The sequence below is a fragment of the Branchiostoma floridae genome, chromosome 12, assembly GCF_000003815.2.
Source record: "Branchiostoma floridae strain S238N-H82 chromosome 12, Bfl_VNyyK, whole genome shotgun sequence".
Classification (NCBI taxonomy): Eukaryota; Metazoa; Chordata; class Leptocardii; order Amphioxiformes; family Branchiostomatidae; genus Branchiostoma; species Branchiostoma floridae.
The window spans coordinates 1,388,969-1,403,538 of record NC_049990.1 but is presented as its reverse complement, the minus strand read 5'-3'; the positions used below and the strand labels follow the sequence as shown (position 1 = coordinate 1,403,538).

Genomic DNA, 14,570 nt, shown 5'->3' with positions numbered 1-14,570 from the left:
TTGCCAAAAATGAAATTATTAATGTGCTAAAATATTATTATTCATCTGAATGTCACCAGAGTTTTATAACCTTGTGAACTTGGAACGATTCCAAATAACAACTGCTTGAACTCTTTGATCATGAAAAGCAATTTTTGATATCCTTTTCTGTGGCATTGAAATTGCACTTAAGAATCGTATCAACCTCTCGGACTTTGAATGAATCCACATAACAACTCTTTGCGGAATTGCCATCCCTATCATTAATCAAAAGAGCAAAGATCCTTAATACGCTTTTCTGGAGCATCGAAATTGTACTTTATAATCATGACGACATCATAGACTTGGAATGAATCCACATAAGAACTGTTTAACATTTTGCTGCATTGCTGCCTTTTTCATGTTGGGATAATGCCCACGCCTATGTCATGGCACGAATACCACATCAGATTTCAGACTACAGGGGGCTTGAAATCTCAATTCTGTACCTGTCAGGATGAATGGCATACATTTCAAATACACACTAAAAACCTACAGTAGAACTGCCCTTTATCTAATAATTTGATATCAGAAAGAGGGTGCAAGGCATTAAAAAGAATACAATGTATTACTGATCATACCGATTATGGGCTTGTAGCTGCACTGCACTCAGATGTACATCTAGTAATTATGGTATGGTTATGGACATGGCAAACAGGAAGTGGGTGGAAAGATAAAGGTTGAAGAGATCTTATTCATGTTCCCTTTGGGGAGTAAGAAGCAGGTACACGCGAGGGGCAGGTTGCCTTGTTCAGAGAAATGTGTTCAGGAACACTGTTAGCAGGGTAGTGAACACCGTGAATACACGTATGTTCTCAATGTCATTATTAGACACATTAAGGGCAGATAGATCTGGAATTCCTGCACATGTAACTCACAGTACAAAGCCAAATTTGCCTGGCATTAATATTGCCATGGAAGTTGTGAACATTTTTTTCTGCTATCTGGCTGACAGGCTGAATAAAGGTTTAGAAACATGAACTATGCGGCTCCAGATGTCCTACATAGGGATGACTACGGTGCGATAGGTGTCGGTAAGTTGAGGAATGAGTCCACTCTACTAAATGCATTTTTCTGCTATCTCATTAGCATAAATTTCCCCTTCGGTTCCATGTCATTGTTCCAGTTCAGCATATTAATTATTATGTTCTTAAATCCAAGAACAGACAAGTTTAACTGACGTGACCCAAGCTTATAAAATATGCATGCATCCTCAGGATTTGTAGTCTGACTGCTGACACCAGAAGAAAACCAGATAGAATTTAAGCTTCACTGTTATGTAGCATTACTGATAATCTAAAGAGGAAACGCACAGCACATGACATGATAAAATCACAGCCGTCTAATATGCAGTGCAGGAAGTATATGAAAGGCAACATATTTTTTCTTCATTCCATGACAGTTTTTTTTACAAAACAATAAACCAACAGATCAACATAGCAACTATAAACGGGATGGAAAACTAATAATATGATGCCTACCTTCTTGATTAATTTAACTTTAATATTCAATACCAAAATTGGACTCACCTTTCAAGTCCATGCTGCCTACCTATATTTGTCTATTTAATGACTATTCTGTTTAAACTTTTTCTTTCCTCCATAAAAATGAAACACAGCAGGCAATATTACTAGGCATATTCCTGTTGATGCATCAGTTACTGTCATGTACTAATGGTAAGTAATATATTACTGATTGAAGAACAACAGATCATAACATGTAGTTACATCAGTTACTGTTGTGTAGTAATAGTATTTAGTAATATTTTATTACTGAAGAACAGCTGATTATGATCATTACCTGTAGATTCCTGTCGATGCATCAGTTACTGTCATGTACTAATGGTTAGTAATATATTACTGATTGAAGAACAACAGATCATAACATGTAGTTACATCAGTTACTGTTGTGTAGTAATAGTATTTAGTAATATTTTATTACTGAAGAACAGCTGATTATGATCATTACCTGTAGATTCCTGTCGATGCACCAGTTACAGCCATCATGACCTGTAGTTACATCAGTTACTGTCGTGTAGTAATTACTGAAGAACAGCTGATTATGATCATTACCTGTAGGTTCCTGTCGATGCACCAGTTACTGTCAAAGTCATCGTCATCCTCCCCAAAAGGGTTGATCAGCTGCTCGGCAACCTGGAGGTAAATGAAAAGCAAATAAGATTACGTACATTGCAGATTTTTGAGGACACATCCATGTGACTTGGAGACAGTCACTTTTGCCTAATATTGTAAGGAAAAGTAATCAATTTTCTACTAACAGGTGACTACTCAGCAAGGGAAGCAATTGTAGGAGTGAACAGCTTAGAATTTCATGATATTGTCTTAAGCTTTTATCATACTCTTTCCTTCACTCAAATTAAAACCCCAAACCTTTGAACCCCTCTCACTGACCCATCTTGAGTCAGCCCTGGGCTGGGTCATCCCACCTAAACCCTAATGCCTGGCTCTTCTCACAGACCCACCTTAAGCTAGGGTCCACACCCCAAAATCCACCCTTCCCACTGACCCACCTTGAGCTGGGTCCTTTTAACTATCCACCCATCTCAAAGGTTCACACTGAGACTGGTTCCAAACCCATCTCTCCCACGTCATTACCCTCGTACCCCTGGGTGGGTTCTAACCCACAACCCACCCTCCCACCGACCCTAACCCACCCCCCTACGACCCACCTTGAGCCATCCCATGTAGAAGAAGAACTGGAGCAGTGTGAAGGCTGGGACATACAGGTCCACATCGTGACCCTCGTACCCCTGGGTGGGGTCTAACCCCTAACCCACCCTCCCACCGACCCACCTTGAGCCATCCCATGTAGAAGAAGAACTGGAGCAGGGTGAAGGCTGGGACGTACAGGTCCACATCGTGACCCTCGTACCCCTGGGTGGGTTCTTACCCCTAACCCACCCTCCCACCGACCCTAACCCACCCTCCCACCGACCCACCTTGAGCCATCCCATGTAGAAGAAGAACTGGAGCAGGGTGAAGGCTGGGACGTACAGGTCCACATCATGACCCTCGTACCCCTGGGTGGGGTCCAGGTACTGCCGACCCATCAGACAGGACAACAGGAAGGTGTACACCGCAACTGTTACTACCTGCATGGGGGGAGGGGGGCATTCATGGGTGGTTAACATCATGCTCGACACACAAATCAAGCTCGACACACAAAACAAGAAAAAAACCAGTGAGGGCTTTACCTAGAGTATAAACCAAATACAAACTGGGGAATCAAATCATAAATGGACCTGTACATCACTGCACATACAACGTCCATGAATAGTTCAATCAGCATTGATATCACTCAGTATGACGAAGTCCTATTTCATCTGTCAACTTCCACAGGACAGCTCGTTGTGCCAAAGAACGTTCTTACCCAAATGATGGTCACTTGCACATGGGTATGTATAAACACTTGTTCCCTTGTTGTGCACAAAGAACATTGTTATCCACTGTAACTTCCGATTAGACATCATCCTACGTAGACATTTGAGAAAAATCCCTGTGTTTTACCTGAGTATACACCAGAGGGACACTGATCCAGTCGTACATGAACCTAGCTGTACCTTAATGTCACTTCTTAAAAGGTAAGACATCTTCAAACATTGGAAATCAAGGAATCCCTGTGTTTTACCTGAGTATACACCAGCGGTACACTGATCCAGTCGTAGCTGTAGATCATCCCCAGGCAGCCCCTGTAGATGTTCACCTCCTGTAACATAACCAGCCAACAGGCGTCAACACTCACACTTTCTCACACAAACCCGCAAATTAGCAAATTTCAGTAATCACCATGGAAACCTAGGCATTGGTGGATTCTTTTTTTTTATTTGATTAGTATCTGAGTGTTCTGTGATTTATTTTTATGATTATTCATCATTCTTGTTCTGTTAGTGCTGCTTTGGTCACTTCTCCAGTTCTCCCTGCAGAATAACAGTAGTCCGTGGTTAGTACATGATTGTGCAACGCACACAGCACTGGGGTTTCTGGATCGATACGGAAACCAACGCACAATCGTAAGAAAAAAAAAATCTAAAAAGCAGTTAGACAACTTAAAACTACCATCTTCCACTGCACCCTTAATAGATAACAAAATCGGTTAGTCACAAAAAAATGCCAGCATGCAAGAAGTCTATCTTACCTTGTATATTAACCATCTTAAAGTTGTCATCCTTGGCAGTCAATCCTGTCTTAGCAAAGCAAGACGTAATGTAAGGAGTTGAATCACCTCATGTCTTAAAGATTTACTGCTTATTCCTCCACCAATGCCTAAGTACCTGAATTCTTCTTATATCAAGATCTACGATCATGATTGTTACAAGGTGCGTCACAAAAGACAGTCAAAAAATGGATGCAACTTACGAACCGGCCTTCCATCCTCCTTGAGGATAACTTACTCCGTGGAGCTACCGTCTTTTCTTTATCCGGGGAATGGAGCTCGCTTTTTTACACCCTGTCATGCTCCGATAGTTTAGCCTGGGTTCGGAGGCCTTTGCGAGATCCTTTTGTTTTTGTATTTTTCTAAAGAACAGAAGACACAGCTGTACACAACATGCCGGCAACACAAGCATGGAGGAAACGAAAATGGATCGTGGCCAATCAACGCTCTACTAGTAGACTGCTGCAAAAAAAGCCGTCTATTACAGGTGCTGTAAATCTTGGCAGTTTCTTATTCCTAGATTCGATTCAAGGCCCAGGAAAATTATAGTGCATGTTTCTAATTGGGATCCTAAAATCATTTGTGGTGATAGTTCTCTTTTCTTTTAGATTCCAGCAGATCTGATCAGCTAGTTAAATGGCTTGGCGTGCCTGTTGCAACAGATATGAGGAGAGAATGTTAAACAACCTTTGAAAAACAACTGCAACATTATATTTCATCAGATATCAAATGAAAAAATTTTATGTCTCTTGCAACTATAAAAACAGCCCAAAAATTGTCAGCAGGTTTTGCTAGGGTTGGTCAACTTAATTTGTTTTCCTAGGCCTTGTCGAATCATTTTTTTTTTCTGCTGTCAAAACATACTCATAAAGATTAGTTATCTTCTCACAAGTTTAAGAAATTCTAACTACTGAAGGTGACATGGAAGTGCGTAAGACGTCTACAAACCTCCATGAGCCCCTTGAAGGCGAAGTCGTCACGGATACGACCCTCCTGCCTTGCCTCGCTGGCTAGGTTACAGAACCAGTTGATCGGCACCCAGAACTTGCTGTGGTGAGACTCTAACGATTCATACTCCTTCCACTCTGCTATCGTCATGAACCCTGGGGACAAGTTTACACACAGTAGTTAGGTTACAGAACCGTTGCTAGGTTACAGAACCATTGCTAGGTTACAGAACCGTTGCTAGGTTACAGAACCAGTTGATCGGCACCCAGAACTTGCTGTGGTGCGACTCCAGCGACTTGTATTCCTTCCACTCTGCTATCGTCATGAACCCTTCACATAAGTTTCAATAAGACCATTTGATTACTAGTAGGAGGTGCATATATCTACATTACTTTACCACTGCAATCATGTAATACGTTTTTGTTCTTTGTTGTCTGGCCTTGATATATTTGTCTAACCGTAACCTCTTTTCTTGTGACCTCAATGAGAAGTGGCCTGAAAGCTGCAGCTGAATTGAATTTTCATTGAATAAACGCAAAAGAAATCAATCCATTTCTTCAAATTGGTTTTAAAACAGAGGTCAAAATCTTCCCAGAATCTGAAGATGAAAACCAAAAGAAAATTAGAGGATCAGTTCATTTGTACCTCAAGAGTACTGAAGCATTACTAGTAGCAAATTATTAGCACGATTCCTTTTTAATTTCATTATTTGTGTAAAAATCCATTTTGATACTCAAAAAGTTGGTAGAAGCAAAAATGGGACATGGTATTTCTATTTTTCATGATATTCATAAAGAATGGTTTGGTAAATGCTTTTAGTTTTACTTGCATTTGCAATTGCGAAAAACTTACCTGCATCCATGATGTGGGTCATGGTTGGGAACCGCTTGTACACGAGCGTGGACACGCCCCTCATCACCATGACAGCGCTCAGGTTCAGGTACCGCACCATGGTCCGCCGGATTAGCCGCCCACGCTCGTCCGGCCCGTGCACCACGCAGCCAATCATGGACGCCAGCCTGTCGGGCCAGGGCAGCGACAGATACTGGTTCCACCAGCGCGCGTAGATGATTGACACGTAGAACCCCAGGAGGAACGATACCGGAATCAGGTCCGAGTACTGATGGCAGTACATCGCGATCTTCTCGAACGTCCGCTTCTGCGGAGGGTTCAGGGCGAAGCGGTACGTAATGCTGAGGGAGACGTACAAGCCGACGAAAATCGCCATCTCTTTGTACAAGAGTTTGTAGATGCTGGCCTTCCAGCGAAGTAGGAGCCGCGGGAATCCGCCCAAGCGAGCGTTCGCGACCTTCAAACTGTACGATTTCGTCATGGCAACGACGAAGAGATTATTGCAAGAACGGAAGAGTAGAAACCTCTAAACGGGATGGCGTGAGACTGTGAGTGTTCAGCTCAGCTTGTGGCGAGTGTTGTACTTTTTCCTGTCCGTCCAGGGAACTGAGGACGTCTGGTCTGTCAGGCAGGTGCTGAAACACATCTTCCGGTCTCTGGTCCAACAGTCAAGAAATCTGGAAAGAAAAGAAGAACATTTAAGGCTCATGGCTTCAAAATTACATGAATATCAGTTGCACTTGCAGTTTGAACCTCTTCAAACAATTACATGTAAGGATGAGCCTCAAAATTAGTTAGCAGTTATTTGAAGTTCTTTACTCTGATAAAAATAAATGTAAGTAACAACATCAAAAGAGTCAAGAGAGAGATTCAACTGGACATCATTATAATAACAAATATGAACACTGAACTGAAGCACCATATACAGAATTCAAAAAGACTAGCGGCCATTTCCAGGTTGACTTGATGAAATAAATACGTCCGGATATGGAGCTTATATAATATGGTTCAGTACAATATCCTGGTACAAAAAATTGCACCATAACTCATGATGTGGTTTACCGCAGGTACATGTTGTGTTATGCATCACAAACACACTAACCATGCACTCTAAGTATTGAGCTGAGACGGAGCCTTGGTACCTTACATAACACTTACCATCCATGTTGCTACACTGTCTGACTAAGCAATGAGGCCACCTGAATATATACACTCACGTGCCCTTGTCCATTTTAGGTCCAAGGAACAAGAGCTGAGTGAAGATTTCATTCTGAATTCGAAGGACATCTACATATACAACAGCTGCACAGATATGAACTATGCTGTAGCCTCATTCAGTGCTGAATAACATGACGATAAGGCTACCAAACATTGATATATATATACATACATACAGTAGTAAATCTCACGTGCCCTTGTCCATCTTGAGTCCAAGGAACTGAAGATTTCATTCTGAATTCGAAGGACATCATTCTACAACAGCTGCACAGATATATCGAGCTATGCTGTAACCCTATTCAGCACTGAATAGCAATGAGGCTAGTGACAGTGATGTATGCACGGTAAAATCGCACGTGTCCTTGTCCATTTTAAGTCCAAGGAACACTTAGCTTAAGAGCTGAATGATGATTTCTATGAAGCCATTCAGAAGGCCATCAACACATACAACAGCTGCGCAGATACTGACTGATTGGGCTACTAGTAATGTTGTAACCTCCTTTAGCATGCGCGGACTATTAACAATTAGAGAATGTGGTACTTGATAATAATAATGGATATCTACTAGTATTCTATGGATAACAGTAAAATTTCCTGTGTCCTTGTCCAGTTTCTGTCCAAGGAACCACTGAAAATTTCTAATATATAAAGATAATGTCAAAGAATTCCAAATGCCGCTTACAAATTACAACAGCAGTATATATACATGCATGCTGGCACTCACCTTGTGCAGCAGTGACTCACTGACAATGAACATGCATATGGCAGCACTAGACTGATAAATAAGCCATGACTTACACAACTGGTACAAGACAACCTGCCCATTTCAAGTCTATGGGGGAGCCAATGGTATATTCTCATTCTGCAGTACATTTCCGACAGTCATGTGATTGTGCAGCATAGATTTCGTTATGGCTCCATGCCGGGATTCTGTGACCTCGGCTGATATGACCTTCAATCAATAACATAATAGGCTAAATTTTGGATGTTCGCCAAGGTTACGGCTTACATACTGGGGCGCCCAATCATTACATGCTAGATCAGTTATCTAACAAACGAGGCTGGCGTTCCAATGTGGGCCATTATGGAGAAGGTAATCTACAACCTTGAATACACCCCATCAGTTTATTATTATACGCTGCAGTAGGGCTGTGTACCTAAATACCAGTACCTGTATCGTACCAAAAAAATTGTTTAGGTACAGGTCCGGACCTAAACACCTGTGTACCTGTATCTGTGCGTAAACAAACTAAATCACTATTAAACACTACTTTTTAAGACTGCTGCACAAGTAAATCCTGAATCGACAATGACAATGGTGATAATCTTGCAGTTGAAACTTAAGAAAATTTGCAGAAGAAATTGTTTTGAGACTCAAATATGTAATTCCAAGTACAAAGATGACAATTTATCACTAGAAAAGACAGTTAGCTACATGTTTAACTTACATATACTTGGTTAAACTTTTTTAGGTACAGCTACTATAGGTTAGGTATGTAGGTACTGCAGGTCCGGACCTGTACCTAAAGCCGTGTACCTGTACCTGAAATTTGTTTAGGTACACAGCCCTACGCTGCAGGGCGACAGACTAAGTACTAGTACAACTGAACATCACACTGTAATTGCTACCATGAACCAACAAATTAAATTGTTGTATCCGGTACAAGAATGCGGCAAGATGCACTAGCTTTATACTATTATTTATAGGATCTGATTCTCTGGTAGGGGGAAGTCTACTGTAGTACATGATTGTACATTGTAAATGGTGCACAAATCTGCTAGTTTGTTTGTTTATTAGGAATCTCCATTAGTTGAGTACATCAAACTATTCTTCCTGGAGTCCTCTACATACGATCCAGGGCTCGAAATTCATTTTGGGGATTAGGTGCACTGGTGAACCCAGCTTATAAAATAGGGTGCACCAAAAAAATTTTGCGTGCACCACTTAAATTTAAGTAATAATCTAATAATAAAACTTAGTTACAGTCTATCAAATCCTTAAACAAGTACCATGACAAACATTTTTATATCTTTCTAACACTTAGATGTCAAGAATATGAGGTATACTAGTGTACTTTGATATCTTTACATGCATGTGTCAAAAAAATATTTAGGTGCACCCTGTACACCCATGTAGAAAATAATTGGGTGCACAGTTCCAATTTTGGGTGCACATGCACCCAGTATTTCGAGCCCTGCAATCTGATAAAATACTAGCAGTACTAGCTAGAGTCTCCTCACACCACTTCCAACAAATCAAGTGATCAACCCCTTCAGTGTAACCACCATCACAAGTCAAATGGTCAATCTTCAATTGACCCACCTTATAGATTAATGATTAGTCCCTTCAATGGACCCATCCCTCAGATAAAATGAACAGCCCCTTCAATGGACCCAACTTGCATACTAAATGAACAACCCCTTCAATGGACCCACCTTGCATATCAAATTTACAACCCCTTCAAGTTCAATGGACCCACCCTGCATATCAAATGAACAACCCCTTCAATGGACCCACCCTGCATATCAAATGAACAACCCCTTCCATGGACCCACCCTGCATATCAAAGGAACAGCCCCTTCAATGGATCACCCCAAAATCTAAATCCCTGCAATGGTCCCTGACCCATGAAATTAAAATAATGATTAATGTTCAATGTGTCAAACCCACTCAACAAATCAAATGAAAGATCCCCCACTTCCCCAATCGTTCAACCCACTTCATGAATCAAATGAAAGATCCCCAACTTCCCCAATGGTTCAACCCACTTCATGAATCAAATGAAAGATCCCCCACTTCCCCATTGTGTGAACCCACTTCACACACCAAATGATCCATCCCCGACTTCCCCCCCAACCCTCAGGCTGCTAAGGTAGCTGTTTGGTGCCCCATTTGTATTGGGTTACAGCTATTAGCAGTTATTAGGCATAGCAGGAAAGAGGTTACAGTATTTAACAAGCACCAAGAGGCCCCTACTGTACGCAATGATTCACAAAGTACGGTAACAGCTTCTAGTGAAATTTAAAACCTGGGTCCGGCAGTAAGACCATAAAAGCCATTAGTATTGAATAGTGACCCACATTTCAGTCCCCTTAGCCCATTAGAACATGCGCAGATTGACCAACTTTACACGGACACATCTAAACATAGAATGTTAGGCATCAGAAATGGCTTTGCATACTAATGAAGTTAGGCCACACCAATATGACTCGTTGCTTCTCAAGCTTATACAGTAGATACTAGGGTTGTAGCCAGCATCCGTCCTTAAGTCCTTTGACTTAAGAATTTTGCTGCTGGGGTCGAAAAAAAAATTGCCCCTTCCGTCCTCTGTTATAGAATAAAACTGTCTTCCTTCTTTCCTTTTTCTCCAACACAAAAGTTTTTTTGCAGGACATACCCCCCGGCCCTGGACCCCTACTAGTAGGAATAGGATTAAAAATGGAGGGGACAGAAAATGATTTCAGGCTGGCAACAACCAAAAGCTCCTTGCTGCAACCCTGGAAGATGCTTCCAACAATTTCAGGATTAAGACAGTTAAACTTAAAGCAATGAATTCAATTTTCTATAAAGGTACATTTTTTTTTAAAGAAAAAAAGGTTTCCCCAAAAGTAAATCAAATTTTTTAAAGTCAATTAAATCTTTTTTAAAAGACTTTGTGTACCTTGATTTAAGTCTAAAAGGAGAGTCATGTTTAAAGCAAACCAGGGAAAAGTTAAAATTTTAGGCAAGAAAGTTTTTCTGTCAAATCATCTATACTGAAAGGATAATTTAAAACCTTTTTCTGTTTAAAACTGTGGCACAAGTACTAGTTGCTCTCAATCAAAACTTCAAGTTCCTTATAAGCTATAGTACAAACAGCTTTACAGAGGAAAAAGTGGCAGACTCTATAAGTAATTTATTCTTACTCAAAATGCTCTTTTCCTACAGAAAAAGTGAAGACAAACCTTTGTTAAAACCTTACCAATAAAAAAATGCAGTCAAAGTGTAGAGAAATCTCTGATCTTGTTCACAACTTCAGTTGTAGTACTTTGTAGACCTCACCAACCAACCAACCAGTATGTTTCACTGTTTGTTCCAACTGACGTTTCGCAACTTTGTGCGAATATACATGCGTAGCAACAGTATGTGACCTTATACCAATTGCAACACTCTAAACCCCTGAGTCATCTGCCTTTCCTGTCAGCTCTATTGTAACACCTGACCCAGGACCGGTCAAGACTGGATTTATCCTGCTGAAACCAGTTCTCCATCCCCGCACTTAGACACAGATGTCATATCACCATGGTGATGTCTGGGACCACACCCCGGTGTGATGTCATCAGGCCATATTGCATCACCCTATCAAGTTACATGTATCTACCTGGTACGTTTTTTGGGTAGGGAAGAGACAGTTTATGTTCAAAACACTCCCTTTAACAACTTATCAATAAATGCAAGTTTAGAGGATCTTTCATCTACATTTTCTGTAAAAAGATTTTTAAGGAAGTATCTTAAATTGTAAATTTTTACTTCACAGCCTTATATTTGGAAAGGACAATAAATCAAATTATTATCAAGTTGGTTCGAAATGCTGTCAGCTGTCTCCACCACTCTTAGCAAAAGCTGGAGAAAGTATTTCTCTTGTAAATATAATTCAAAGCAAAAAACATGATTTTGAATCACTCTGTTTCTTCTATCAAGAGGTTTAAGCTTCAGGACTATACTGCGTAGTAAGCTGAACTATAAGGGCTAACAGCCTCAGGCTATGCACACTGTCACAGGTAGGCTGTCACCCCTCCTGTAGAAATGAAGTCATCCATATCCAGCCACATCAAACAAAATGTCAGCTTATGCAGAACGGTCCACGCAGTAACGGGGGTGTCACGTATGGTTCAGTAGCTTTGGAGTGACAGTATTACAAACAGATGTCCCGTCTTCAAGGTGACCCAAACATTACAATGAGTCCCTAAAGACTTTTGCTTTTGTTGTTGCCAAGGAGATGGCACACTGCAAGCACTTCAGTCAGTCTTGTCTTGCTAGATGTGAAGTTAAATTTAAACTTCAAAGGAACTTTAGGGCTCTTTGTAGATTGAACACATTGTCATTGAGAGGAAACACAGAATCCTGGACAAATGTTTTTGAAAGGTAGAAAAAATGACCCTTGAAGTAAGTCAAGGACACTAACACTGGTTCACCTTTATCCAAGGGTGACCTATATCCGTTGTTTGTATTAAAAAAACTTATTTAGGGATATGAAGTCGACGGACGGTGGTTTCAAATAGTAACATTTTGAAAATATTGCAAATTTCAAACCACAGGTTTAAAGGTTACTCCTAAATGCTAAATGTGCTGTTTTTTTTTAGGAAAACGAATAAAGATCACCCGACGGATAAAGGTGAACTAGCGTTACATATACAGTTGATTACAACCCTTTAAATCAAATCAAATCCCACCTGTACCTAAAATACCTTAATCAAGGACATAAAAGTACAGTATTCGTAATCATTGACAAAAAAGTACTACACACTGTAAGTAACACATCTGGTGCAGTACTACAGCCAACATTAGCTGGACTGAACCACACTCCGTCGCTCCCACTCCTAGAGGCTTGGCTGCCTGGACTTTACAATATCATGCAAAACAAACAACTTTAAGTAAGATTAGAAAAAAAAGCAAGGAAGCCACAAGCCTAAAATAAATAAAGTAAAAAGACTTACTCCTTATCAATAAAATTTTTCTACGTCTGTGTTGAATCGCTTGGTCATATGAACGCTGCCAAAGTGCGTCAGCTTCAGTTATATACACCCACCCTTTAGGTCGTGTATCAATAACCTCAATTTTCCCTAACCAAACAACTTGAACCTCCCTTCTAGTATATATCCTATAACCACAGTAACTTTGGCAAATTTCTTTTTTGTCCCCAAGCGAACGTGAGAGATTTATCATCGTCAAACAACCCCCCATGTAATATACACGGTGACCCACCCTTTAGGTCGCATATCAATAATGTCAATTTTCCCTTAAACCAAACGACTTGAACTTTCCTTCTAGTATATATCCTATAACCACAGTAACTTTGGCAAATGTCTTCTTTGTCCTGAAGTGAACGTGAGAAATTTATCATCGTCAAACAACCCCCCATGGATGCAGCACAGAATGCAAACACTTGGGATGAGATACTTTAAGATAATGCAGAGTCTTTCGTAAAAGAAAACAAAAGAAAATGGTAAACAGTAGCTGTGAACCTTGTTATGTGTCAAAGTCAATGTCAAAGCCACCTGCGCTGTGCAATGACCGCTAATAAACTTCATGTCGTTTGAAGGTGAGAAGAAAAAGCAACATCCAGGCTTAATCGCAAGGGTCTAGAGGTTGCCGTTGGGCACTAAGCTTAAGCTTCAACCTCAATACAAAAGTTGCCCCCAGTGCGGCCGAACTGTATGGTCATGAACAAATCAGACCAGGAACAACCCCTACTCGTTCAGTTTCAATAAGTGTGGTGGGTTCTTTATAGTGCTTGAGGTGTGGCTACTCTTCTCGAACATGGGACCTCCATTTTACGTCCCAAACAGAAGCTATAGGTCAGGGCTCCAGACTAACTTTCTGGCCTAGGAGCACTGCGCTCCTAACTGTAAAAACTTAGGAGCACCAGCAAAAATTTAGGAGCACCACTGTAAAAATTGGTAGTAAAAGCAAAAAATCTAAGAATCATTGTTGATCACCTGGAATAGCATATTTTAATACAGTAATATGAAAGAAAAAACAATCTTGCTTTAAATATGGTGAATGTGGTAAATACATTGATGTGGTGGTTCTTGGGGATAGGAGGACAAAAGTTTTTTTGCTACGGCCGGCTGCTTTATTCAGACTCGACTCTTGTACCTCCAGCCTTGTCAGGCATGACTGTTGACGAACAAGTTTTTAATGTCCAAAAAATGAATTAATCAAACTTGCAACATAAGGATTATCAAAATGTATTCAATACTGAAACCAAGTTACACAGACAAAAAAGTAATTATGCCTTCTTATTGTAAGAACAATGAAAAATAACTGATTAATCCCAAATTACCATTTAAATTGAAAAAAAAAATAAACCGCAAATAAGTATAAAAGTGTCTGACAAAATGGGTGAAATTGAACTGAAAATGGAAATAGTGCAGGCCGCTCTCCAACACCAAGATCGTATCTCAAGAATGTTTTTTTTCCACCCTACCATTTTTCTATAAAGGCCTACTTGTTCACTGTCTCAGGGGCTGTCACATTGTTGTCTAAAAAGTCATGTTACAAAAAGTGTGTTACTGCCTACTGGACCTCCACTATCATGCTGTCATAGCATATCATACCATACCATACTATATCAGGCAGGTTATTTCCTATACATGAA

General features: G+C 40.4%; 1 protein-coding gene across 4 annotated transcripts in view; it reads right to left on the bottom strand.

The window, feature by feature from the left end:
* LOC118427799 (bestrophin-2-like) overlaps positions 1-14,570 on the bottom strand; it is a 24,933-nt gene that overhangs the window by 6,312 nt on the left and 4,051 nt on the right. For 2 of the 4 annotated variants that reach the window (XM_035837752.1, XM_035837755.1), the window contains exons 2-6: positions 5,992-6,668; positions 5,140-5,294; positions 3,667-3,744; positions 2,978-3,130; positions 2,091-2,171 (exon numbers count right to left, since the gene is read on the bottom strand). In XM_035837752.1, coding sequence (XP_035693645.1) covers positions 2,091-2,171; positions 2,978-3,130; positions 3,667-3,744; positions 5,140-5,294; positions 5,992-6,472 — 948 coding nt within the window. In that variant the 5' untranslated portion in view covers positions 6,473-6,668. Of the gene's footprint in view, positions 1-2,090; positions 2,172-2,831; positions 2,911-2,977; positions 3,131-3,666; positions 3,745-5,139; positions 5,295-5,991; positions 6,669-11,171; positions 11,256-14,570 lie in introns of those variants that run through there. The other 2 variants (XM_035837753.1, XM_035837754.1) reach the window with 2 other exon arrangements.